The sequence below is a fragment of the Podospora pseudocomata genome, chromosome 6, assembly GCF_035222375.1.
Source record: "Podospora pseudocomata strain CBS 415.72m chromosome 6, whole genome shotgun sequence".
Classification (NCBI taxonomy): Eukaryota; Fungi; Ascomycota; class Sordariomycetes; order Sordariales; family Podosporaceae; genus Podospora; species Podospora pseudocomata.
In genome coordinates this window covers 3,929,652-3,954,050 of record NC_085890.1, presented here as the reverse complement: position 1 = coordinate 3,954,050, position 24,399 = coordinate 3,929,652, and the positions used below count along the sequence as shown (strand labels likewise).

General features: G+C 52.6%; 8 protein-coding genes across 8 annotated transcripts; 6 read left to right on the top strand and 2 right to left on the bottom strand.

Moving 5' to 3' along the window:
* Window positions 1–441: 441 nt before the first annotated feature.
* QC762_610380 (putative secondary metabolism biosynthetic enzyme) lies at window positions 442–3,124 on the top strand. The gene is made up of 4 exons (XM_062892716.1): window positions 442–1,006; window positions 1,063–1,327; window positions 1,382–2,247; window positions 2,357–3,124. The coding sequence occupies exons 1-3, from the start codon at window positions 699–701 to the stop codon at window positions 1,577–1,579; spliced, it is 771 nt and encodes a 256-aa protein (XP_062741327.1). The 5' UTR covers window positions 442–698; the 3' UTR covers window positions 1,580–2,247; window positions 2,357–3,124.
* On the bottom strand, window positions 2,881–5,383 carry QC762_610370 (uncharacterized protein; the record flags this gene model as incomplete). Its single annotated transcript, XM_062892715.1, has 4 exons — window positions 2,881–4,707; window positions 4,768–5,136; window positions 5,263–5,269; window positions 5,328–5,383. The coding sequence occupies 4 exons, from the start codon at window positions 5,381–5,383 to the stop codon at window positions 2,881–2,883; spliced, it is 2,259 nt and encodes a 752-aa protein (XP_062741326.1).
* Window positions 5,384–7,200: 1,817 nt separating this feature from the next.
* QC762_0102090 (uncharacterized protein) lies at window positions 7,201–7,640 on the top strand (the record flags this gene model as incomplete). The annotated part of the gene is made up of 3 exons (XM_062884215.1): window positions 7,201–7,259; window positions 7,381–7,498; window positions 7,617–7,640. The coding sequence occupies 3 exons, from the start codon at window positions 7,201–7,203 to the stop codon at window positions 7,638–7,640; spliced, it is 201 nt and encodes a 66-aa protein (XP_062741325.1).
* Window positions 7,641–7,746: 106 nt separating this feature from the next.
* On the top strand, window positions 7,747–9,832 carry QC762_610360 (uncharacterized protein; the record flags this gene model as incomplete). The annotated part of the gene is made up of 5 exons (XM_062892714.1): window positions 7,747–8,011; window positions 8,066–8,189; window positions 8,255–8,617; window positions 8,673–9,371; window positions 9,431–9,832. 5 exons carry the CDS (start codon window positions 7,747–7,749, stop codon window positions 9,597–9,599), a joined length of 1,620 nt encoding a protein of 539 aa, XP_062741324.1. The 3' UTR covers window positions 9,600–9,832.
* Window positions 9,833–10,303: 471 nt separating this feature from the next.
* On the top strand, window positions 10,304–12,402 carry QC762_610350 (uncharacterized protein; the record flags this gene model as incomplete). The annotated part of the gene is made up of 2 exons (XM_062892713.1): window positions 10,304–11,625; window positions 11,681–12,402. The coding sequence occupies exons 1-2, from the start codon at window positions 10,560–10,562 to the stop codon at window positions 12,400–12,402; spliced, it is 1,788 nt and encodes a 595-aa protein (XP_062741323.1). The 5' UTR covers window positions 10,304–10,559.
* A 361-nt stretch (window positions 12,403–12,763) lies between these two features.
* QC762_610345 (uncharacterized protein) lies at window positions 12,764–12,967 on the top strand (the record flags this gene model as incomplete). Its single annotated transcript, XM_062892712.1, has 1 exon — window positions 12,764–12,967. One exon carries the CDS (start codon window positions 12,764–12,766, stop codon window positions 12,965–12,967), a length of 204 nt encoding a protein of 67 aa, XP_062741322.1.
* A 1,673-nt stretch (window positions 12,968–14,640) lies between these two features.
* On the top strand, window positions 14,641–15,513 carry QC762_610340 (uncharacterized protein; the record flags this gene model as incomplete). Its single annotated transcript, XM_062892711.1, has 1 exon — window positions 14,641–15,513. One exon carries the CDS (start codon window positions 14,641–14,643, stop codon window positions 15,511–15,513), a length of 873 nt encoding a protein of 290 aa, XP_062741321.1.
* Window positions 15,514–15,546: 33 nt separating this feature from the next.
* QC762_610330 (Type I Iterative PKS) lies at window positions 15,547–23,971 on the bottom strand. The gene is made up of 5 exons (XM_062892710.1): window positions 23,796–23,971; window positions 23,357–23,711; window positions 23,183–23,299; window positions 22,660–23,124; window positions 15,547–22,598 (listed from the first exon to the last, which is right to left on the bottom strand). The coding sequence occupies exons 1-5, from the start codon at window positions 23,854–23,856 to the stop codon at window positions 15,704–15,706; spliced, it is 7,893 nt and encodes a 2,630-aa protein (XP_062741320.1). The 5' UTR covers window positions 23,857–23,971; the 3' UTR covers window positions 15,547–15,703.
* Window positions 23,972–24,399: the final 428 nt, after the last annotated feature.

Sequence of the window (24,399 nt, the reverse complement as noted above, 5' to 3'; positions counted from 1 at the left end):
TTATGCCCGATCTATTTGCAATCTTGAACATAGCATCAGGTATCTCATCTAGGCTCATAGAGCCCTTGTTTATTTCGTGATTGGTGCAACTTGCTCTTCCAGTATCGTCGAGCACAGTCGGCCGAACAAATTTGATATCGACAAGTACAGCGATGCCTCAACCCCTGACCCGCCATTGTGGCCAAAACAAAGCAGGCAGCGCAGGGGTGTGGGACGATATGATCGTGTTCGTCGAAATCCGATTGGATATCGGGCATAACCATCGGGCATCGGTCGAAAGTTTTCCACGCATCCTCCCGTTGTCTTTGTCCAATCATAGAACTGTATCCATCCTCATATGCCATGTTGAAAACTTGTTGGTGACGTCGCAAATGCATCGATTAAACAAACAAAGAAGGGCAGATCATCCACCATCGAGCCGCATATTCCCCACCATAACCATTGGTCATTCTCAACCACCCCCTCACTGACAAATCCTGCGATCATGGAAACAGCCTGCATTCCCGTCTCTGGCCCTAACCGCATGCGTACCGTGATTTGGCTTGGCCGCTATACATTATCGGGTATCCCATATTTCCTCCACTGCATATTCTGAGTGAGGTCCATCTATAGCCCACACAACCACCAGAAATCTCACATCCACTAACGCACGCACGAAATCGACACCATTTCAAGCTTGCATACACAAACTCACAACCATGGCTTCCTTCTTCATCACCGGCGCCTCTAGAGGATTCGGCTTGGCTCTGGTCAAGGAGCTTTTAGCTCTGCCCACTTCCAAAGTCAGCAAAATTATCGCTTCTTCCCGCAGCGACTCTTCAGCCCTCAGTGAAGTTGTCAACAGCTCTTCTGGCCGTGCCGAATGGGTCAAGCTTGACGTGACAGACCAAGAGTCCATCAAGAAGGCCGCTGCCGAGACAGAGGCCAAGCTCGGCGGCAAGGGTCTCGATGTCCTGATCAACAATGCTGGTATCTGTGAATATGCGTTCCAAGGGACAAAGTCCATGTGAGTGCCTTCTTGATCCATCGGTTCCCCCTGAACGAGCGCTGACACTTCCAAAGGGACAACCTCTCTTCCAGCTTCCTGGTCAACGTCCAAGGCGTTCACTGGGTAACCCAAGCCTTCTTCCCACTTCTCGAAAAGGGCCAGCTGAAGAAGGTGGCCAACATTTCCACTACCCTTGGCTCCATCAGTCTGGCAGAGCATTTCGTTCAGTTTCCTGGTCCCGCGTACAAGATCACAAAGGCTGCTCTCAACGCTCTGACCGTGCAGTGGGCTCTTGACCACGAGAAGGATGGCTTCACTTTCATTGCTCTTTGCCCTGGCGTAAGTTTGCTCGGCGTCCCGTGAATGATGATGAATGCTAATATCCGGAAATAGTGGATGAAGACAGAGCTCGGAGGTGGTGACATGGCCGACTTGACCGCTGAGCAGGGCGCCAAGGCCTCTCTCGACATCATCTTCAACAAGAGCCAAAAGGAAGTCAACGGGAAGCTACCCAAGGTATTCGTCGAGGGCTGGGACAAGCCCGCTCCGGGGAGGGCAAACGTGTACGATGGCACCAACGCGCCTTGGTGAATGGCCAGTAATGGTGATGGCGAGGTGCATGTGAATACATGCTGGCAGGCCGAACGTGGAATAGAAACAGTTCATCCCATGTGCATTTCTTCGGCTTCAATGCCGTGTAACACCAAATGCTGTATCACCACCAAGGTTAAGTCATCTCGCGTCAAGATGCCAATCACGAGCGCACGATCTCCGCATGGCTACAATGGCATGATCTGGCACACAGGAAGCAGGGTCACAGCCAAGGCTGGGTAGCGCATGCGCTCGGGTAGTCTTTCGCCATGTGAAAATCGAATGAGGCTCTCACCATGACATTCCAGAAGACGACAGCTGGACCCTTCACCATCCACCAAGTGCAAGCCAAGTCCAAGTCGTCAAAATAAGGTCGGCGGCGTGGAACTAGGGTGGATCTGTCAACGACAAGCGATTTAGCACAGCATTAGCGGTTATCACGACGGGGGTTGCGCTGGACCCATGCTGATCTGGGGTCCTGACACCTTGAGAGAGAAATTCCTTGTGACTGTTTGTTTGGTCATCACGTCGTCTTTCTGACACCCAACTTCGCAAAGAAAGGCCAATCGGTTCACCATCGCCTTAAACCCCGCTGCTTCCACCACGGAACGAGGGCGGAATGACAGCGGAACTTTGACCGCATTGACTGCCAAACCCCCAAGCGCAAGGTGGGGAGCCCAGGTGCCAAGGCTGTTTAAAAGACGCCCCATCCCGTCTTCCCGCGGACCAGGGTCCGGGGCTTCACTTCCGGCGGATTTTGGCTGACATGGAACCCAGTCAGGAAGGTCCTCCCGGGAGCGTTGTAGCCTACATGTGTATCGATGTTGATGGCGTGTATTCTTCAAAGAGGCAACTGCTTTTTGACCGAGGAACGACGATTCCATGCCGACTATTGGCCATGATTGGTCCCCCCTCCTGTTCACACTTCAAAGTTTCCCCGAGAAACTTTATGCTTATCTTCTGCATCGTGGTATTTATTGCTTGAATCATGAAAATCCCTCTGGGAACACGGGACGACTCGCTGTGCGGATACGATCGTGGATGTATTGCTTTGTTCGTCGTTGTGTGTGTGTGGGGTGTGTGTATGGCTGCCTTGTTCCTTGCTGGCACTGTCTTCTTATCGCCGATGAGATGGCCAACAGCTTTCGGGATTAACCACTCCGGTCCGCTCTCCGGCTAAAAGTGATATTGTGTTCGTGCAGTTACGGTGGAGATGAGTTGCAAAAGAAACAAGAATAGGTATGCGAGTGTGTGTGAAAAGTCTTGTTTGTTGTACCCAGGTAACTTTTTTATCTTCCAATTCATGCCTCCTCCAAAATTCCAAAAACCCCCGGTCCGTATAGTTGTGACGGGTCAAAAGAAGGCCAGGTGCCTGAGATATCTCCTGAGCCGGAGGTAGCATGTATATCCTCGTTCATTCCGGACATGTACTCGTCCACTGACCTCATGTCTGACATGGTCTCTGAAAGCCATGGATTAATGTTGTTAGCTCCAGGTGCCGAGGTCGCCAGTGGTAGTGATATGCTGCTCATATGTGATGTTGGTAGTGAAGTGGTCGAAGAGGCGTGCGGCCGCGTAGTGCCAAGCACCATCGGCCTTGCCGCCCTGTTGCTGAAAGCGTGGTGGATCTGCTCTGGTGCTTCCCGTTCTGTAGCCAAGACCGCCACCTTGTTCATGAGGCGTATCAGAGTGGTGGCTGCAACGTCTGCCATGCTGCTCACTTCGGCAAGCATCTTGAGACGCTTCAGGGCCCCTTGGATCGCTTGCAGCGTTACAGTTAGCGAGACCTTGCAGATCCCCTCTTGCAAAGGGTCCGATTTGAAGGCATCCGGCGGGGAAATATGCTGCGGGGGGCAGTCCTCGGGGAAGGTTTGGTCACCTGCCAGATACACGAGGACCACGGCCGATTCAAAGGTGGTGACGACAATGCTGGCGAGGCGTGTGTGGCAGCCGTGAAGCAGCGCGTGAAGCTGTGTCACTGCCTCCAGCGCACACAGTGCCGCTGCCGCCAGCTTTCGCTTTTGGCAGCTCAACATAACGGACTTGTAGGCTGGTAGGGGAGAAGGCTTGCGAAGAAGGAGGGGCCGGAAATTCCACAATATTGAGTCGTAGATGGCCATATGCAGAAGTTTACGCTGGAGGCGCAGCTTGGGAAAACGATCATCCCACCGCTCATCCGGGTTGTGGAGGGCGAAAGGAGGAGGAAGTCGGTCGATGTACTCGCGGCTGAAGACTTCGTAGAGATCTTCTCGGAGACTCATGTCGTAATCGGCGCGCTGTCCCACCCCGGCACCGCGCCAAAAGTCGGCCAACTTGGCCTGAAGGAGGCGTTCCGTGAATGGATCTGGTGCCTCGGCAATGGTGGGTTCCATGCCACTTGGGATTTCCCCTTCGGTGTCTCTCCGATGTGGTGGCTGAAGTAAACGTATGTCTGGCCAGTTTGCATCCTCCATGCGGCCAGGAATGAACGGGATACGATCCAGTTGGCGTGAAAGGAGCGAGTCCCAGACGAAGAGGTTGCAGTATGTCCTCCGTCTCATCTCCCGCTCTACCCTGTCGATGCCTTTGTGATGACTGACAGCGTCGCAATGGATACCGGCATCCTGTCCTACCCGTATAGCGCGGCTCAAAGCCTCCCAGAAACCCCGTGTCTTCCCCTCCATCTGGCACTGCAATGCATAAAAGGCCAGAGACTGGGTCCTAACGAGAGATCCGCGGCTGTCTGTCTGTGTGCTGATGCTCTCGAGGCTGTCGGCTGTCTCGTCGCAACACGTCCGTATCTGGGCCAGCAGTACTCCACGAATCTTGTCCAGTGTATAAGAGGGAGACGGCAGGAATTGCAAGGTGTAGGAGCAGAGACGCAAGACGAGAATCGCAAAGTCGACCTCGGCGACGGTTGTTATTTGCTCAAGCGCAAACCATGCCTGATATTGCGGGTAGAACGAAGGGATATGCACCAAGTGGTCCATCCAGTTCACCTCGGTCCTAAAGTACTGCACCAGGAAGTCGAGGATTTGGCGGTCGGGTATTCTTTCCAGGATGCGGTGAACATCGTCGGTGCTTTCGGGGGACAGGGTCGGCTCGCGCGTTGTCGCGGTGGAAGAAGGATCATGGTGATCTGCTCCTAACTAGATAGTAGACGAAAAGAACGATCAGTAAGTGTCTAACCAAGGTAGTCAGGTACCAACCTTTTGAATCAATGCCAATGTATTACTGTTGGAGTACTGGAAGTATCCAAACGAGTCTGCAAGAGACGGAGCAGGTCTCGACGACGGTGTTGGTGGAGTTAACGATCTGACGTATATTGACCATTCGTGTCGCGCGCTCCAGGGCCCCCGCTCCAAACCGCTGCCAAAGGCATTTCCGGGTGGTATTGGCTTGTCGATGGGTCTGGCAACATGAGCAACAGAAAGCCTTGGGTTGTGTATTATTTCTTCGGGTTGGGATTCGACGGCGGTCGGGCTGGACGTGTGGCTGTCGTTGTTGGAGTAGTAAACGCAATCATCAGGGACACCACGTCGATTGCACAAGGTGCAAACTGGCTTGGTGCGATCACACTACAGGGCATTTAGCGGTGTTAGTGCGCTGGCTCTCTTCTCTCCGTAGCGCTAACGGGGAGCAAACAGGGGACGGGCTTCTGCGGTAGGGCGGGGACGGGGGTCGGAATCGGCAGTGAAACCCACCTTTTGCCTGCAACAAATGTGTGTCAGTCAGTCAGTGATGAGATAAGTACGGGGCAATTACTAACTTTCTGAGATAGCAGTTGGAGCAGCTTGCGATTGACCTACGTTTTCGGGAACTCATTCTCAACAACCTGGAAACAAAACCAAGAAAAAGCAAGAGCTGGTGATGGGGAGTAAAACGCTTCAGGATGAAGAATCGAAACCGGGGCTTTCTGCTGGTTATCCCCGGTTTTCTGACAGGTAGCCGCCAGCCCTGCCGAGCCCCCCACCAGTCAACACCCCCATCGCCGGGGGTGTGGGATCGTCCTGCATCTGAAAAAGCGAGCTCTGCACTCCAACCCCAAAGCAGGCATTCATGGAAGTTTATTTGCCCCTGAACGGGGAGTCGGAAGGCGATGTCCACAACTTGTCGACAACTTCGAGTTTCGAGATCCACTCCTGTCAGCACTCGGCGAGATATTGCTCCCTGAACGACGTGTTCAGAAGCATTCCCAGGCTGTTTTACGTACAAGATTTCTACCTGGCCTGCTCGTATGTCACTCGCTACCTACTTACTGATCAGTATGTCAGCACAGGATAGACAGCCAATGCTTCGAGGTAGGCCATGTTCCGAGTCCTCTGTGTTAGGTGGTCAAGAGCACTATTCGCAACTGGAGGGGCTGCCCAAACTGCCGTCTGCCCGCATCACAAGACGTAGGAACAAGCTTGGGTCAGATAAATGAAGTTTTACCTGCGGTCCACGTACCCTTAGATCAAACCACGACTGATACGAAGGTATTGTTCAAGCAGGTTCATATTGGCATGAACTAATGGAGTTAGTGGCAGAAAGTCGGCTTTCACCTATTCCCGCATCTGGACGTCTGTCGTCCTCTATATTGAACGCACCCATCTCCGTGTCATTCCCATGTGTTTACTCAACTGGACAACGACTTATCTACCTGCCGAACCCCGATTTTAAATCCATCAAATCACCTTTGTGGTCAGGTACGTACCTACGTATGGTACACAGATAACAACTTGGGCTCTAGAACCAAACCCCCACGAACACATGATTTAAAGTTAAATCGTGAACATGCATGGATTGATCGAAGGTCCTGCCTGGACGGTAGCAATCTCCTGATCCAATGAGAGAAACCAGCAACGACAACCTGCTTCGATGTCGGTGATCATTGCTGATGATACACGACTACGCAATCGCAGGACCCTCATGCTCGACTGGTTACCAGCCATTTAGTATCATCTGATAGATAACGTGAGATGCACTCTCGCCATTATATGCTCACTTCCCGTTCTGGCGTTGTCGTTGCACATTCTTACAACGAGAGCTAATGATCCGTGGCGCAAGTCAACATCTGTGTCAGAACACAGGTCAATACCAGGACTACCTGATTGGGTAATGCGCAGGGAAGGTGTGTGGTACAGTAGACGGATAGAAAAAAGTACAGGTATTGAGGTGAGTGCTTTTGGGGACAATCATTTTGGTGACGTCAGGTGGTTTCAGCCACGAGGTTGTGTACCTATGTCACGATTAAAAAATGGGCTAGTGAGAGGGATTGGTGATTAATTGATCGCACTATCTGCAAAGATACGAATTCCGAGCATATAGGCAAGTAATCACATGTTCCGGTGGCTGAATGGACGGACAGAGTGAGTAATGAATGAGAACAGCAACTAACCTCACCACCTGAGTATATACCTACTTGAACTGATATATTTTCGCCATCGCCGACCGCCCAAAGTTCTTAAGACGATCAAACCTACCTTCCTATTTTACGGTCCTCCGGATGCGTTGACACATACATGCCGCTACGCTCAAAGGTACCGCCTAGATCATTAGGATATGGTCGATTATCCAGAACGTCACCGTGCCGTCTTATTCACTCATGACCGATTGAAGGAAGATCTACACTTCAGCCGGATAAGACGTCTTCATTCACCATGAGTATTATTGAGCTTTTTGCGCCCCAAACCAACAAATGTGGCAAGCCTCCACACACGTATCATCCAGGTTGCACGGCGGTTAACGGCCAATCATACAGCTCTTCAAGCTAAGGTAGGTACCTAGGTACTGCTCACAGTCTCGGCCGAATGCTAAGTATGTTTATCTAAGTTATGCAGCCTGATGCCCGATGGACCCCTGTCCACGGGCCGGGGCGGGGTGGTCCATCTTCCGTGCTGCGGGTCCGGGAGACATCCAGCGCGGGCTTTTCCTGCTGCCAGTGTGAGCAGCCTCAAAGTAAGATCGGGCTAAATTCCCTTCAGCAAGGGTGAATTTCCTGCCGAGTCGGTTAGCACACTCCTAGTCGCTTCGCTTTGCAGATAGCCACTGTACTCATTGCATGGCAGTCTATCAGATGCTCCCCGCATTCATGTACTAGATTGGGTCTTACATATCCGACATGTCTATCTCTTGAGGCTCTAGAATACCTAGCCACTGTCTCGAACTGAAATCACCTGCTCATTTGAGCCTCACTATTCAACAATATGTCGCCGTCATTGCAAGAGCTGTTTGTCTCCTACAGTGGAAACAGGACAGCGGGCGAAATATTGACATCGTTTGTTCTTGTTTCCTCTGGGACATGGCTGGCTTATCACCTGGTCAAGGTGATCTACAATCTGTTTTTCCACCCTCTTGCGCACATTCCTGGACCTCTGCTATCGAGGGCCACATACATACCAGAATTCTGGTACGATGTTGTGAGGTCAGGGCTCTACACCAAGCAGATCCAGAAGATGCATGATAAATATGGTTTGTGATTTGTGCCAGTCTATGGTTCATATTCGATGGCTGACACTATTTCAGGACCAATCGTCCGGATCAATCCTCACGAAGTCCACTGCGCTGATCGTCACTTCATTGACGAGATATACGCAGGAGGCAGCAGAAAGCGAGACAAGCCAATGCATCAAGTGCGAGGCAGTGGGGTGTGAGTTTAGAATACGCCAACATTCATCTTGAAGTTCCCAATCACTGACTCAAAACCCTTTTCAGTGCCGAAAACGCGACCTTTTCTACAACCAGCCACGACCTCCACCGCGTGCGCCGAAACGCCCTGAACAAGTTCTTTTCTCGCGCCCAAGTCTTCCGTCTTGAGCCGACCATCCGAGATCTGGCCGAGCGTCTCTGTGACAAGATTCTCACGGTCGGAAAAGAGGCCCCGTTCGACGTCACTACCGCCTTGAGCTTGTTTACCACCGATGTCATCACGGGCTACTGCCTCGGTGACAACCTGGGACTGGTAGCTCAGAAAGGTTGGGAGCCAAACTTCCGAGAGCCTCTGTATGCGCAGCTGAAATTGGTGTACTTGTTTCGTTTCATTCCATGGCTGAAACACGCCGGGTTTGCAATGGCCATGTAAGAATTTGGCCTCTTGACTTCCAATTTTGCATCTGAACTGACAGACAATTAGGTTCACTCGCCGTCTGTCAGAAGACATGGAGACTCTCTTCAACGTGCTTATCGTCGACATGCCAAATTACGTTAAGCGTGCTCAAGCAAATCTTGACAAGGGTGTTGACGACAGCGAGAAAACAGTTTTCGGCTCGGTTTTGCAAAACAAGGATTTGCCGCCAGCCGAAAAGACGCTCCAGCGCCTGGTGGAAGAAGGCTTTTCCCTCTTCGTGGCAGGCACGGAAACGGTCAGCTGGGCGTTGACGGTCATCACCTATCATGTCCTGACGAAGCCGGAGATCTTGAGAAAACTAACAGATGAGGTGAGGGAGGTTGTGAGAGCAAACAATGGCGAAGTGCCAGACTGGAAAACGTTGGAGGGGCTTCCCTATTTGGGTGCTGTCCTTTACGAGGGTCTGAGGTTGTCGTATGGTCTCGCCAGCCGCAGCTCTCGCGTTGCTCCTACCGAGGACCTTTTCTATCAAGGGACCTGGAGGCGACCGGGCGCCAACAAGGAAGAAAAGGCCCAGTACGTGATTCCCAGGGGTTATGCGATCGGCATGTCTGCCGTGATCACTCATCACGACGAGAGCATTTTCCCCGACTCCCACTCCTTCATTCCGGAACGGTGGCTCGATGAGAAGAATCAGCATCGGAAGGACCTTGACCGAGCGTTGCTGAGCTTCTCCAAGGGAAGCAGAGGTTGTATTGGTATCAAGTGAGTAACCTCATCCAACCTCCTCCGTCTTCTGAGATGCCCTGTCTGACATGATCCAGTCTCGCGTACTGTGAGCTTTACGTCCTTTTAGCTCTTCTGGTAGATCGAGTGTTCCCAACCATGGAGCTGTACGCAACAACAGAAGCGGACATTGCTTGGGACCATGACTTTTTCAACCCCTTCCCAGTGTGGGGCAGTCAAGGTGTTAGGGCTGTGATTAAGGGGTAACGGGAGCTTAGCGGATCTTGGTGTGGGGAGGAATGCCCAAAGACGTGGAGATGAGTAAGGTACCCGTAGTTTGCTGTGGATCTAGCCAACTGTCTGCAAGAAATCCCTTGTACCTTCACCACCGTCCTTAGCTGGCTTTTGGTAACCTCGATGTCTCACACTTGGCTTGGGTGTGGCTCTGATGGACACAACCCATATGTGCATGCCCTGCACAAAGCTTGTTTCAATCCCAGAACCTCAGTGTAGATAGTGCCGATCATCTACCTATCCAGTCCCATGTCTTCGGGTTCAATGCGATCGTGTTGGTGACGCCGACCTGCAACACACCCCAAACCCACATTTCCAAGTCCAAAGATGGAAGGCATCTAGAAAGTTTGATATTGATTATGTCCTCGTTCATTCATCAGCCAACAATAATGGGCTCAGTGATTCAGGGGGTCAGGGGTTCAGTCCAGTTGTCAGGGTTAGGGCCGACGCAGCAGCCACGACAGCTCGATATTGACACAGGGGTGTGATCCTAGCGGACGCTGCCCCTGACAGATTAGAAACTCGCGGCGTGGTTAAAGCCGAAACCCAGGGATGCCTTCGGCCGAAGCATGGTGTACACCTAACACCCCATGTTTCATAGGGGTGAGAGAAGCTTGTTGATTATTAAGAGTGTCGACGTGGAAAGGGTATGGAGAATGTGCTCGAGTTCCCTTCTGCCATTGGTGCTGTCCGGGAAGCTTGGACGTAGACTCGAATGCGCTGGTGTGAATGTGGAGCGGGCCGCAACACAGACGCGAGCCCAGAAACACTATGGTGCCCATTCTCTCAGATCTGGAGTGGTTGTTTCCTAGTGTCCTTCCCTCCGCCTCACGGTAGTGTTTGTTTAGTCAACTGACCTACTTTAGTTAACCTCGCCATGACCAAATAAATCTGTTATGCTTATACATCTTGGCCAACCACACGCTGCCCAACATGGCTGCCACCGCAAAACCTCTTCAGGATGAGCTTCCCCCAGATACCACCGTCCTCACCGCCGGTCCCCAAAGCGGGAGCAATGGACCACAGTTGGCTCCATCAGCCATCATGAAGGCCTCAGGACACACTACCACACCCACCGAAAACGATGCTCTCTCAGAAGATGACGAGTCACAATTCCCTCACGGCCTCAAACTCTGGCTGGTCCTCCTATCCCTCTGCCTCGCCATATTTCTCGTCGCCCTCGATCAGACCATTATCGCCCCAGCCTTGGGATCCATCACGTCCGAGTTCGATTCCACCCGCGACATCGGCTGGTATGGCGCCTCCTACCTCCTCACCATGACCGCCCTTCAACCCCTCTACGGAACAATCTACCGACTCTTCGACATCAAAATCACCTACCTGAGCGCCGTCTTTCTCTTTGAGCTGGGAAGTCTGATCTCAGCCGTGGCACCGACTTCGACAGTGTTCATCGTTGGCAGGGCGATCGCAGGGTTGGGTACAGCAGGCATATTCAGCGGGTCGTTTTTCATCGTTGGACTCTTGCTGCCGCTCCGGAAAAGACCGACTGCTTTCGGTGGGGTTGGTGCGCTTTGGGGGATATCAAGCGTGGCCGGGCCGTTGCTGGGCGGTGTTTTTGCCGAGAAGGTGACTTGGAGGTGGTGCTTCTACATCAATCTCCCGATTGGAGGCGTGGCGATGGCGGTCATTATTTTCTTTCTCCGGGTCAAGAAGCCTGATTCTGGTTTGCCTGCGCAGGGGAGGATGGTGAGGGTTTTGCAGCTGGATCTGGTAGGCACGGTAATCATGCTTCCCAGCGTGATCATGCTGCTTTTGGCGTTGCAATGGGGAGGGCTTGAGTATCCGTGGAGTGATTCGAAAGTCATTGGCCTTCTCGTGGGGGCGAGTGTGGGAGGTGCTGTGTTTGCGGGAGTCGAGGTTTGGCAGCAGGACAAGGGGATCATTCCACCGCGGTTCTTCAGGAACAGAAACGTCTTTGCGGCTATGATGTTTGCCATGTTCTTTGGCGCGTCATTCTATCCGATGGTCTATTATTTGTGTAAGTCTTTTCGGTGTCTTGGCGAGGTACCCAACTCACTAACAGCTGGTCACAGCACTGTATTTCCAAGCTGTTCAGGGCAACAATGCAGTCGAGGCAGGTATCAAGCTCCTCGCCTTCTTGATAGCCATGGTCGTATCGTCTGTACTCAGTGGTATAATCGTCACGGCCATCGGATCATACAACATCGTCATGTTTGTCGAAACTGCCTTTCTCACGACTGGCGCTGCACTGATTGCCACGTTTTGGATCGACACCCCCTTTGCAAAGTGGTTCGGATACCAAATCATCATGGGATTCGGAACCGGTGTCTGCTTCCAGGCGCCAATAGTAGTCGTGCAAAACTGTCTACCTCAAGAACTGATCGCGCAAGCCACGGCATGTGTCCAGTTCTTCCAGGCATTCGGGGGAGCGGTATTCATTGCCGTGTCGCAAACTGTCTTTCAGAACGGGTTGATCACCAACATGCTGCGGGATGCTCCAGGAATTGACCCTGCGATTATTCTGAACAGTGGCGCATCGCAGATTCGACAGGTGTTGGAAAGGATTGGGCGTCCAGAAGCTGTGGAACGGGTACTTGCGGCATATGTGTTGGGCCTCAGGAACACATACTACATCAGTGTGGCTGCTGCCGGTTGTGCGTTTCTTGTCACATTTGTGCTTGATTGGAAGCCGATTAAGAAACCAGGCGTAGCGAAGAAGAAGGATGAAGAAGCGGCTGCTTCGAGTGACGGGACTTCTGCGAGCACAGACATTGCAAAGGTTCAGGTCGGGTGAATTGACCATGCGAGCGGTAAGGCGTGTTTGGAAATAAGTCATTTAGGTGATAGATACTGATTATAAAGCGCAAAGTAACAAGAATACATGTATAATTGAAGACCTACACTTGCCACAAGGAAGGACCTTTTCTGTGGTACCGAAATATTACTAGGTACCTATGGAAGACAAAGAGTGTCACAGTCCGGAGCGAAGGTTCTACAGGAAGATAGGGTACGTAATCAGCGTCAATATACCTGATTGGAGGAGGTTTTGTGTTAGAAATCCCCTCCAGATGAAGGGTGGGGAGGGGGGGGGGGGAAGGGTCATTGGGCCTGGCAGCTACACTTAACTTCCAGTCATCATCTTTTCATTGACACACATGGATCCAGTGATAGCCGTCGGCCTGGCAGCTGCGATTGTCCAGTTCATTGAAGTGGGTTCCAAAACAATAAAAGGCCTCTCTGACTTCCATGGCATCCTCGATGAAATCCCGCGAGCATTCCGTCATGCCAAGGCGAAACTCCCGCTCATTGTGAGCGGACTGGATAAAATCAAGGACCCGGCCATCGCTGGTGTTTTTTAACCTCCCACGGCAGCTAGTCTCGTTCTTGTCATCAAGGAGTGTTCTCAGGCAGCTGATGAGCTGAGTGCATTGCTAGAGAAAGCTCTCCCGTCGGTCACCGATTCCAGATGGCTGAAAACGAAGAAGGCATTTGTGAGCTTGGTCCTCGACAAAAAGATCGACACTCTTGAATCTGTAATCAAGCAACACATCAACGTTCCGGAGTTTCATCATGTCGTCTGGCTCATTGGTTCTGGGGAGTCAAAATCGTCACCCGATGACAACAACTCAAATCCCTTCTGGCTCGTTCCATTTGATCGAAATCCATCGTTCGTCGGTAAAGATTCCATCGTTGAAAATCTCGACCAAGCGTTCACTGGCAAAGAGGGCAGCCAACCCAAAGCTGCCCTTTGTGGTCTTGGGGGTATCGGGAAATCCCAAATTGCGTTGGAATACTGTTGCAGGGCGGGGGGAAAGCTTTCGGTATTCTGGATCCACGCCGCCACAGCGACCAGGCTCCAGGAGTCATTTACTCTCATTGCAAACCACTGCGGTTTGACTGAACGGAGCGACTCGACCAGCGACAAAGTCATGATTGTGCATGACTGGCTACAATACCAATACAAAACCCCCTGGATCATGGTCATTGACAATGTCGACGACCCAAAGAGCCTCTTCCAGGACCACGTCTCCAGTGACAAGACACTATGGGGTTGCATTCCGCGAAAGCCTCGCGGCAGGTTGCTCTTCAACAACAAGATCACAAGACATTGCAAGGCGGGTGACCAATTCGAGTCCGAGAGCCTTCATCAAAATCCCAAAACTGGTCAAAACACGAATGGAAGAAGGGCTCCCACAGGATGATGAGGTGATAAGAAAGTTGGTCGAAGCGTTAGAGCACATTCCCTTAGCACTGACCCAAGCGCTGGCATATATTTCGACGCGTGAGATAACCATCGGCGAGTATCTAGAGGAATACCACGGCAGCAATACTACGCAGCTCAAGCTCCTGTCATTTGACTTCACAGATCACGGACGTCAGGAGGAGTCTCTTGTGTCAGTCGCCAAAATCTGGTCTATCTCGTTCAGGGCAGTCGCCAAACAAAATCCGCACGCCGCCAAATTGCTCTACCTTGTGAGCTTCTTTCAAAACCAGAGCATTCATGTTATACTTGTACAGGATGTTGACTACGACTACCGTGATGATCAAGGCAGCCTGAAAGCAGAGACAATCACGGAAGATGATGCCAGGGAGGCGTTGGCTATTCTACGCGCTTATTCTTTGGTTAATATCCACGGCAACCCACCGAGGCAGACCCTGAGCACCCATCGTTTGGTCCAGATTGCCACGAGGTGGTGGCTCAAAACAGACGGCCTTGATGAAGAGAACAACTGGGCATTCGCGGCTCTTCGTTCAATTAAGCGGCGCTTTCCCAAAGGGCTGGAGGTTTCTAATGTCGAATGGTGGACACTGAGTCAATCACTCTTGCCACATGTAGATCTTATTCTCAACTACAAGTGTACGAGCAGCTCTGCTGGCTTACGGAGAGAGATTGATATTGAACGATCCCGGCTTCTTTACCCACGTTGGATACTATCACGTCGTAAATGGTGGTTACAACGAAGGGACAGCTTGCTTTCAACAATGCTTGACACTGGAAAAAGAACACTTTGGTGAGGGTCATGTGGAAACAATGTCTACCATGGATTTGGTAGTATGGCTGCTCGGAGTACGAAAACTAAACGTAGGCGACGGGGTTGAGTTGGGTGAGAACTTGCTCAGAGTGCGTATGGATATTCTGGGACAGGACCACCCGAATATCATGCGCAGCCAAAGTCACCTTGCCACAGCACTAGTAACCACCTGCAAAAGAGATCGATCAGTGGTCATGCAGACGGACGTGGTCAAGAGGAGTGAACGTGTACTTGGCAGGCATCACACGGATACACTGCAGTACAAGGCAAGTCTAGCATACATCCTGCAGGAAACGGGAAACCTGGCCGGGGCAATATTGTTATGGCGCGAGGTTTGCCAAAAGACCGGGAAGCAGGTCGGGAACAAAGATCTACTCGTTTTGGAGTGCCAGAGTAACCTGGCCAGTAGCCTGATGGAAGGGCCGGACACAGGAGAAGAAGGACTCGATCTTCTGCACCATGTTTTACAAACAGGTGTGGATGTTCTGGGCCTTGACCATTCCGAGATGCTTCTGGCGGCCGACCATCTCGTCTATTATCTCGACCTGGATGGCCAAACCGCCAGGGCCTTGGAACTGGCGAATGAAACCTTGAAATGGTGTGAAGATGGCACCCGGGGGAACAATAAATTCAGCCAGCAACAGCTTTGCGTGATGAAGGATCGGAAAATGCGCCTCGAAGCCGCGTGGCGAAAAAGAGTTCTCTTGAGGGTCCCTCTGAGCTCTAAGCGCGGTTCCAGAATTGACGGGTTGATGATCCTGACGCAGGACATGTCAGCCCAAAACACAGCGGATAGGAAGATAGTTGGCATGGTTGCGAGTGAATCAGTAACATGGAATTGGGGAGATTGCAGGGTTTCGAATCAGAAGTAGAAGTTAAAAGCATGGCAGAATGCTCTATAGGTACCTAGGTGTGTGGCATAGAAGAATCAAGCACCTGGTGAAAACATGTATCAATCTAATCATTCAATCATGCTAAAAGGATTAACGCCTCAAGGTAAATCGCAGACCAAACGCCCCAACCCTGTATCACCCCAAAACGCCATCCCCAAACTCATCCCCTTCACCCCTTCACCTCAATCGCCTTCTCAGTAATCCCCTCCGCCCTCGAACTAATGCTCACACTCGGATCCAACAAATCAAGCATACTAATACTGGTCCCCAACGCCTGCAAAAACCAGTTCCTCAACTCCGCCGCAATCAGACTATCCACTCCCAAGTCCGCCACCGACTTGGCCGGGTCAATACCCTCCACATCAACAAACAACATGTCCGCCACCACGCGAGTAATCGCATCCTCTACAAACTCCACTGTGGAAGCCTTGTCACCGCCCGCAACCGCCGCCTCAAAGTTCCTTCTAATTGAGGCAGGCGTGTTCTTTGATCCTTCTGTATCAAGAGCCGCGCCGGAGCTGGCTGACTCGTGATGTTGGGCATCAAGGAAGGCGCGCATCATGAGGGAGATGCGGGCATCGGTGTACCACTTTGGTGTTGCCTGGGAGGATGAGGTGTCTTGTCGCTTCTTGGTCATCAAGGCTGCTGGGTCCAGGTAGGTGTGCACATTGGCTGCCGACAACGGATCATCGTCCTTACCAGACCAGGCCGCCGCTCCAGCAGTTGTGTGTGTCGTGTTGTTGAGGAATGCTGGCTCAAACATGGTCAGGAACTGCGACTCTGTCAAGGTGAGGGTCTTGTTGCGCTCAAAGAGGTCTACCGTGAGGTCGCTGGTGCCGACTTCTGTGACCTCTTTGATCAAACTGAAAGAGGCCGTCGAGGCAGGGAGACCGAGGTTGCGTCGATACCGAGCAAATGCATCTTGGAAGTTGTTGGCAGCGGTATAGGCACCCTGTGTGGCAAACGCAAAAACAGACAAGGCCGAGGTGGTCATGACGAAGAAGTCGAGCGGCATGGGCAAGGTGGCCTCATGGAGATTCTTGGTTCCTTGGACCTTGGCTGAGAGACCGTCATTCCATCTTGATGCCGAGAGTTTGTCAAAGGTGAGGTCCAGATAGGAGACCGCCGCGTGAACAACACCTTTGATGGGACGTTCAGCCGAGATTTGTTGAATCACAGTGTCGACCTGCTCCTTGCTGCTCACATCGCACACAAAAGACTCGACGTGGATGTCGCGCTTGGCGAGAGTGTTGACCAGTTTTTGAGCATCAGGCACAGTCGAGATATCACGACGAGAAAGAAGAACCAGATGCCGGGCACCTCTGTCACCCATCCAGCGAACAAGAGACTGACCAAGACCTCCGAGAGCGCCAGTGATGACGTAGGCAGCATCAGGATCAAATGTGACAGCTGGTGCAGCGGGAATCATTCGCACCCAACTGCTTGGGTTGTCAAATCTCACCACCAGCTTGCCAATGAGGTTGTTGAAACCGCCAATGACAGTCGAGAGTTGAGAGATATCGGTGGTCGTCACATTGGGAGGAAGAGTGACGATGCCTTGACGATAGTACTCATTGGCAGCCTGCATGAGCTCCTGGCAAAGCTCTGGGTCCGACTCGACAGCAGAAAAGATGTCGACTGAGCTATAGGAAGCTTTGATGCTGGTAGACTGTGTCGAGTCGACAGCCTGAGGATCCAGCTCCACCAAATGACCTACTGACGACAAGACCTGCAGATACGAATCCAGGTAATGGCCTCTCGATGCAGTGCTGACAATGACGTCGAACTTTCCTCTAGCTGTCAGCTGAGCCGCATGTTGAAGAGCAGCCAGGCTTGTGGCTCCAACCAAGACATGAGACTCGAGCAAGCCGCATTTCTCAACAATGAACCTGGCTTCTTCTTTGGTCTCTGCAGTAGCGAAGACATGAGCGCCCTTAGCATTGGCAAGAGAGATGAGTGCAAGTCCGACATCTTTTGCACCAGACTGAACCAAAATCGACCGGCCTTTGCGAATATGAGCAACGTGATCCAGCACATAGACCGCTGTCACAGAAGACAGCGGCAAGGACGCCATCTGAATGAGATCATCTCCATCTTCAACCTTGCTTGCAAAGGCAGCCGGTACGCGGGTGGCAGTTCCGAACTGGCCTTTGCCCAAACCACACACACGATCGCCGACGTTCAGGCCGTCAACGTTGGCACCGACTGCAGTGATGACGCCCGAGTACTCTGAAGAAAAGTGATCGCTGTCCAAACGACCCGTCCAAGTGTCGAGGTCTCGAGCATTGAGACCGACAGCTGCAACAGCAACATCAATGAAGCCAGCTGGGAGAGGCTGAAGAATCTCCTTGTATGGCTCGAAGCACAATGAGTTGATCACACCAGGAGTCTCAAATGTCGCCTTCACCGCACCCTGGCTGCCCAGAGGCATGGTATCAGGTTTGAACTTCCTGCTATCCAGGCCATGCTGGGAGTGGAACCCTGTATCAGGGACATGACGGCTGACGGAAAAGTAACCGTCTTGCCAGGAAAGCTCACGATCCTTGGGGTTGCCTTCAATGTCGTCCAGCGGCGGAGACCGAGTAGCGCCATAAAGCTCAGACTCATAGTCGGCGATGCACTTGGCAAAGTGTTGCTGGTCCTCTGCCGCTTCGATGGTGAAATTGTCGGTCGCAATGTCAACAGACATGTACTGAGCCCCGGGATTTTCGTTCTGGAGCACACGGAGCAGTCCCGGAATGACAGCAGCATCTGGATTCAGCCCCTTGGCTACTCCAGAGCTCGTGATCGCCACCAGACTTGACGACTGCCTGACCAGTTGCTGAAACCTGCTGAAGTCCTCCTCGCTTGCGTTGAGAAGGAGATGCCCATCGTCGAAGAGGGCCACCACACGAGACTCTGAGGGAAGCTCGCCTATGCAGTCAAAGGTGCCGGGCTTGACAGTAATGCCGCGGCCTTGGAACTCCTGAGCAAGGTGTTGAAGAAGTGCAGGTGCCTCGCTGCCCGAATGAAGAACATGAACAGTGCCCTCTCCAGAGACAGGAAACTCCTCTGGTGGTACAGTAGAGAGAATGACGGACGTTGTGTTGTGAGGCTCGGGGAAGTCGTCCAAGACAACATCTAGCCCCTGAAACCCAGCTTCTTTGAGAGTCCGGTCCCAAGATGCAAGGCTTTGGAAAGGCGCATCCACTCGACCGTCAGGGATACCGCTCCAGTAGCCCGTAAAGGTACCGACCACCACACCTGGAACGATAAAGTTCTCCGTCGTCTCAACAAGAACGAGTTGTCCGCCAGGCTTGAGAAGCCTTCGGCAGTTGGTCAAAGTCCTCTTCATGTTGGAGGTGGCGTGAAGCACCTGACAGGCGATGATAAGATCATAACTCTTCTCAACATATCCTTGCTCAACAGGGTCAACCTCAATGTCAAACACGGAAAAGTTGACATCCCGCAAGTCGGCCATGGATTCGCGGGCTCCGGACAAGAATCCGGCCGAGATGTCGGTGAAGGTGTAGTCCTTGTAAGACTTGATACCATTCGGTCCATTGAAGGCCTTCATGGCAATCCGGGTGGCGCCACCTGTACCTCCACCAATCTCCAAAACACGCAGATGGCTGTTGCTATGAGCAACACCAGCGAGAACATTGTGAAGTTGAGGATAGATACCCGTCATGAGGAGACCCTCCTTGTACAATGGGGTCAGGAGACCTTCACTGATGAGCACATCAATACCAGTCCTGCGCTCAAAGAGAATGTCGGCCATGCTGTCATGGAGCAACTTGGCAGCCTGAACTTCAATGACATCCGGGGCCTCGCTGACAAGCTCATCGATCTTGTTGAGAAGAAGACCTTGCTTAGCATATTCCCGAGCTTCTTGCATGAGTTCAGAGTTGTCGTTTTGTCCCTTTCGCTTGATCCAGTCGAAGAAATGACCAACATCCCCTGAGGGCTTAGGCATGTCATCCTCAGGGAGCGTGCCGTACATCATGTACATGCTGTAAACGACAAAGTGGGCTAGTTTGTTGGTGATACCCCACGATGGTGCCTTCTTGACGTTATCCCTTGGGGGAGGGTACATCTCGCGAGCGCGACCATTGCGCAGAGTGCGGATGTCAGGCCTCCATACCAGCCGAGTGAAGGGGCTGCTAAAGGTTCTGTCCTCGGTGGTCTTGGCTGCACTGGAATAGCTGATGCACCGAAGACCCTCGGCATCAAGCATCACTTCACCATTAGGCCCGAGCAACTGCAAGTCAAGATGAGCACCACGAATACCACGCTTTTCGCCATGGGCCACGACGGTGCACTTGTCTCCGGCCAAGTCATTGATATTGTTCGACAGATAGAGCCGGGGAAGCTGGACCGGCACGAATGCCGTGGTGGCGTCCTCAGAACGGCCGGCGTGGCAGGCGATCAGACCCAACTGAATGGCACCATCAAGGGAAGCAGGGTGCAAGGGATAGGCCGACTCCCCACCCTTGATAAGCCCGGCTGTGGACCGCAAGTTGAGGGTTGCCACTGCGACGTTGGATGTGGGATCACTGCGGATATGAGAGATTGGATGAAAGGTCTCTCCGTAACCGAGACCAATTTCGGCAAACTTCTCATACCAAACCCGCCCATCAAGAGCCCTTGGGGTGGAGGGCGCAACAGCAGTCTTCTCCACGGAGTCATCTGAGCCCTCAAGAGCGACCTTGATTCTACCAGTGCAGTGTTCCATCCACTCTTCGCTTTCTCTGCCCACGGAGCTGATGGAAAAGGTGGCCCACGCTGGTGTCTGCGCGTCAACAAGTTCCAAGCTGGTCAAGACTTCAACGCCGTAATCGTCTTCTGGAATGACCAAACTCTTCTTTATGGATACGTCGGCGAGCACAAAGCCTTCGATGGGGGGATTGGAAGGCAGCTCGTTGTGAATACGGGCAATAGCCTCGATGGCCATGGCCAGATACCCTGCACCAGGCAGAACGGCATCAGGTAAGAGCCTGTGGTCACCGAGCCAGGGAACGTCCTTGAGACGAAGAATGTTTCGCCACTGTGGTCGAAGTTTGGCATTGCCCGCAATCTTGGATCCAAGAAGATCGTGTCGGAGAATAGATCGGTAGCGATACTCCTTGCTTGCCCGACTCTCGTGGTAGTTGAGACCACCGTAGGTATACCGGTACGGTGGTAGGTCAACACAGGTAACTCCATGCTCCAGATCTCCCTTCCCATCGTGGGAAGATTCAACCGCGTTCACGGCCGCAATGTTCACTTCACTGTTCAGAGCGAAGAGCGAGCCAGCAAGTTGCAGCATCGATGTCTGAGCGCCTTCTCCTCGCTTCAGTGTCGACCCAGCATACGCAACATTCTTGACACCCGCTGCCTTCAGGATCTGCTCAAGAGGGCTTTTGAGCGCAGGATGAGGTCCAATCTCGACGAGAGCGTGGATAGGAACCCCCTCGGCGTTCTGCACCAGACCTGCCACCGCTTCTGAGAAACGAACTGGGGACTCGAGGTTGGCTCTCCAGTAGGAAGCGAGATCATCACTGCCGAGACCGGATGTGCTCTTCGCGGGAGTTACGGAGGAGACCCAGAGTGTGGGCTGGTAGCGGGCGGCATCATCGGACGAGGCCAGGCCAAGTTTACGAAGGTGCTCGGTCCCCTCAGTCAAGAGCTCGACATACTCACGGCCGATGGGGATCATGTGGTGTGAGTGATAGGCATTGCCACCGGTCTTGAGCTTCCGGTTAAACACACTATCCGCTGTCATGGCCGCCGAAATGCTGTCGACGGTGGGCTCCTCTCCGGATAGGGTCACGCTACCAGGGGAGTTGATGGCAGCCACCTTGACCTCGTCCTCTTTGCCGTCGAGGTATTTGACAACGTCATCGAATCCAAGCCCGACAGCCAACATGGCACCTGTTTGCTTGTTTCTGGAGACAGCCTGGCCTCGGAGATAAGCAGCGACTATGGCCTCGGCAGCAGTGATCCGACCAGAAGCATAGGCAGCAGCGATCTCTCCAGATGAGTGCCCAGCCACACCTGAAGGACGGATAGACCAGGAAGCAAGAAGGTCGACAAGGGCGACTTGAACAGCCGTGCAGGCAGCTTGTGAGACCTCGGCGGTTTGGATCAAGGAGGGATCGCAGTTTCCAGAGAGAATGTCGTACAACGACCACGCAGGGACGTTGGAGAGCGTGCCGAGGACATGGTCAAGATGCTGGATGGTGTTTTGGAAGATGCGGTACTGGAAAAGGTCCGACCCCATAGCATGCCACTGAGCACCCTGTCCAGTGAAGATAAATCCAAGACTGGCGGTATGCAGCGGAGCTCTGGTCGGCTTCTTGTCGATTACACTGAGAAGGTCGTTGGCGACATTATCCTTGTCCACAATGGCAAAGGATCGCTGGGCGAATTTAGACCGACGGTTACCGAGTGTGTATGCGACATCTGCCAAGGGGAACTGGTCAATAGCCTTGGCCAAGGCTTCGATGTTGAGCTTGAGGGATTGTTCATTGTGCGCTGAGAGAGGCAGCAGAACAGATTGGCGAGTGCTGGCCCCGGGCACGGCAGTCGTCTTGATCTTGACGACGGGACTGTGTTGGACAGAACCGTTCTGATGGCCATTTGACGTGCCATTGCCATTGCCATTTGTGTGACCGTTTGTCGATCCGTTTGTATGCCCATTGGCATGGCCGTTGGTATGACCGCTGGTCACCGCCCTGCTCTTGTTGAAAACGCCAGGAGCGACATAATCCGGCCAGACGTTGGTGACATGGTCGATGATGCAATGCGCATTGGCACCACCGTATCCGAATGAGTTGATAGACGCACGTCGGATCTTTCCCTCGGGCCACGGTGTAACTTCCGTGACGGGCTGCACATTGGCGGCGTCAAAGTCGATGTTGGGGTTGCGTGTCTGGAGGTCGTAAACGGGCGGAATCGCACCGCGCTCCAGAGCCAGCACCACTTTCATGATGGACGCCAGAGCACTTGCACCTTCTCCGTGTCCCACGTTGCTCTTGACTGATCCGACAAGGAGTGGGTCCCTTGGCTCTCGCACCGAGGCAAAGACCCTGCCCACGGCCGCACTGTTTTTGCAATATTCTGTTAGCAACCAACACAATTCATGGTTTGGAAGATCATCCTTACACTTCGATTGGATCTCCCACATAAGTGCCTGTTCCATGGCATTCGAAATAACTGGTGTCCTTGAACGGAAGGCCACCAGCATTGCGATATGCTTCACGAATCACCGTCTCTTGGCCGAGAGCACTGGGCCTCGTGATTCCACCAGTCCTACCATTAGAGTTCACAGCACTGCCTCGAATAAAAGCTCGGATAGGCGAGTTATCCGCCAAAGCGGTCGAGGGTCTCTTCAGGTAGATGGCTCCCCACCCCTCTCCACGTGCATAGCCTTCGGCTCTGGCATCAAAGGTGTGGCATCTCGACGACGCAGACAAAGCACCAAGCTTATCGAGGGCTATTTGGACCGTAGGGTCTGCTATCCAGTTGCCTGCAGCCACGATAGCAGAGTCACAATCTCCGGCACGGATAGCGTTGACAGCACAGTGGACGGCATACATGGAGCTCGAACACGCTGTGTCAATGGTCAAGCTGTTGCAGTAATATGTTAGCAATAGACCACAAGATTGCGTGGGTCAGTGGATCATACCTTGGTCCCTGGAGATTAAAGATGTAACTGATTCTGTTGGCAAGAATGCTGGTGCCTGCTCCCACAAAGGCATACGGTCTCGGATTATCCCAGTCTCGTGACTGCAGTGTCCAATGGCTTCATTCTAGTCAGTCTAGTATCTTATAGCGTGGAAGGTAAAAGTCAAATCCTTACTCAAGGCAGAAGTTGCCAACAAAAACACCAGTCCGTTTCCCAGATATACTCTCGAGCGACTCGCCAGCACTCTCAATGGCTTCATAAGCACACTCGAGCAGCTTTCTCTGTGAAGGGTCCATTGTCTCCACCTCTAGTTGGGTCATCCCAAAGAAGCTGTGATCAAACAGCCTAGCATCATCCCGACCCAGGAATGCCCCCTTCATGGCAAAGCCTCCTGGGCGGTCGGAGTTTGGGTGGTGGAAGCCTTTGGAGGAGAAGCGTGGGTCGTCAAACTCTTTCCAGCCATCGACCTTGTTGCAGAGGAAGTTCCAGAACTGTTCTGAAGTGTGGCTACCGCCGGGCCAACGGCATCCTATACGTTGGTTGAAGGATTAGCAGGGCCTTCTTTTCTCTATGGGTGGCTTGAAGGGGTAGAAGAAAATGGTATTGGGCATACCCATGCCGACAATGGCAACTGGCTCATGTTGCTCGCGTTGGGGTTCTGAATTGGAGGCCATTGCGATGGCTCGGTCTCAACAACGAATACTGTGTTGGTTGCGTAAATGTTGAATACCTAGATAGGTAGAATGTGTCTGTCGTTGAGATATCAGTTGAGTGATGTTGTTAAAGATCCATTTCTTGAGGAGTGTCGTGATGGAAGACAGTTTTGATATCACTTCTTCAACACAGTGGCCAGTCCACGTATCCTAGTCCGATATTGCCTCATTCTTGATGCTATCTACTGTATCCCCAGTATGCTGATGTACAGTCCGATCTAGTCACTACCTCGGCAAGGCTACTTTAGGATGTAGATGGTTGTAGCTGCATCTGGGATTGGCTGTCTGCTGTCGGTCCAAGCGATAGTCGCATCGGCCGAAGCTCTTTCGTGTACCTTATCCATCACTACCGTACCACCTTAGCCTGATAAGCCAGGGACTGATAAGCACGGATGAACACTGCCTCCGCGATACAATCCCGGGCGGGTATGCCCGATGCCGGCTTTGTCACGCTGCGGGGGAGGTCCGGGCTGCATGGACCATGCCGGCAGGGCTCTGAAGACT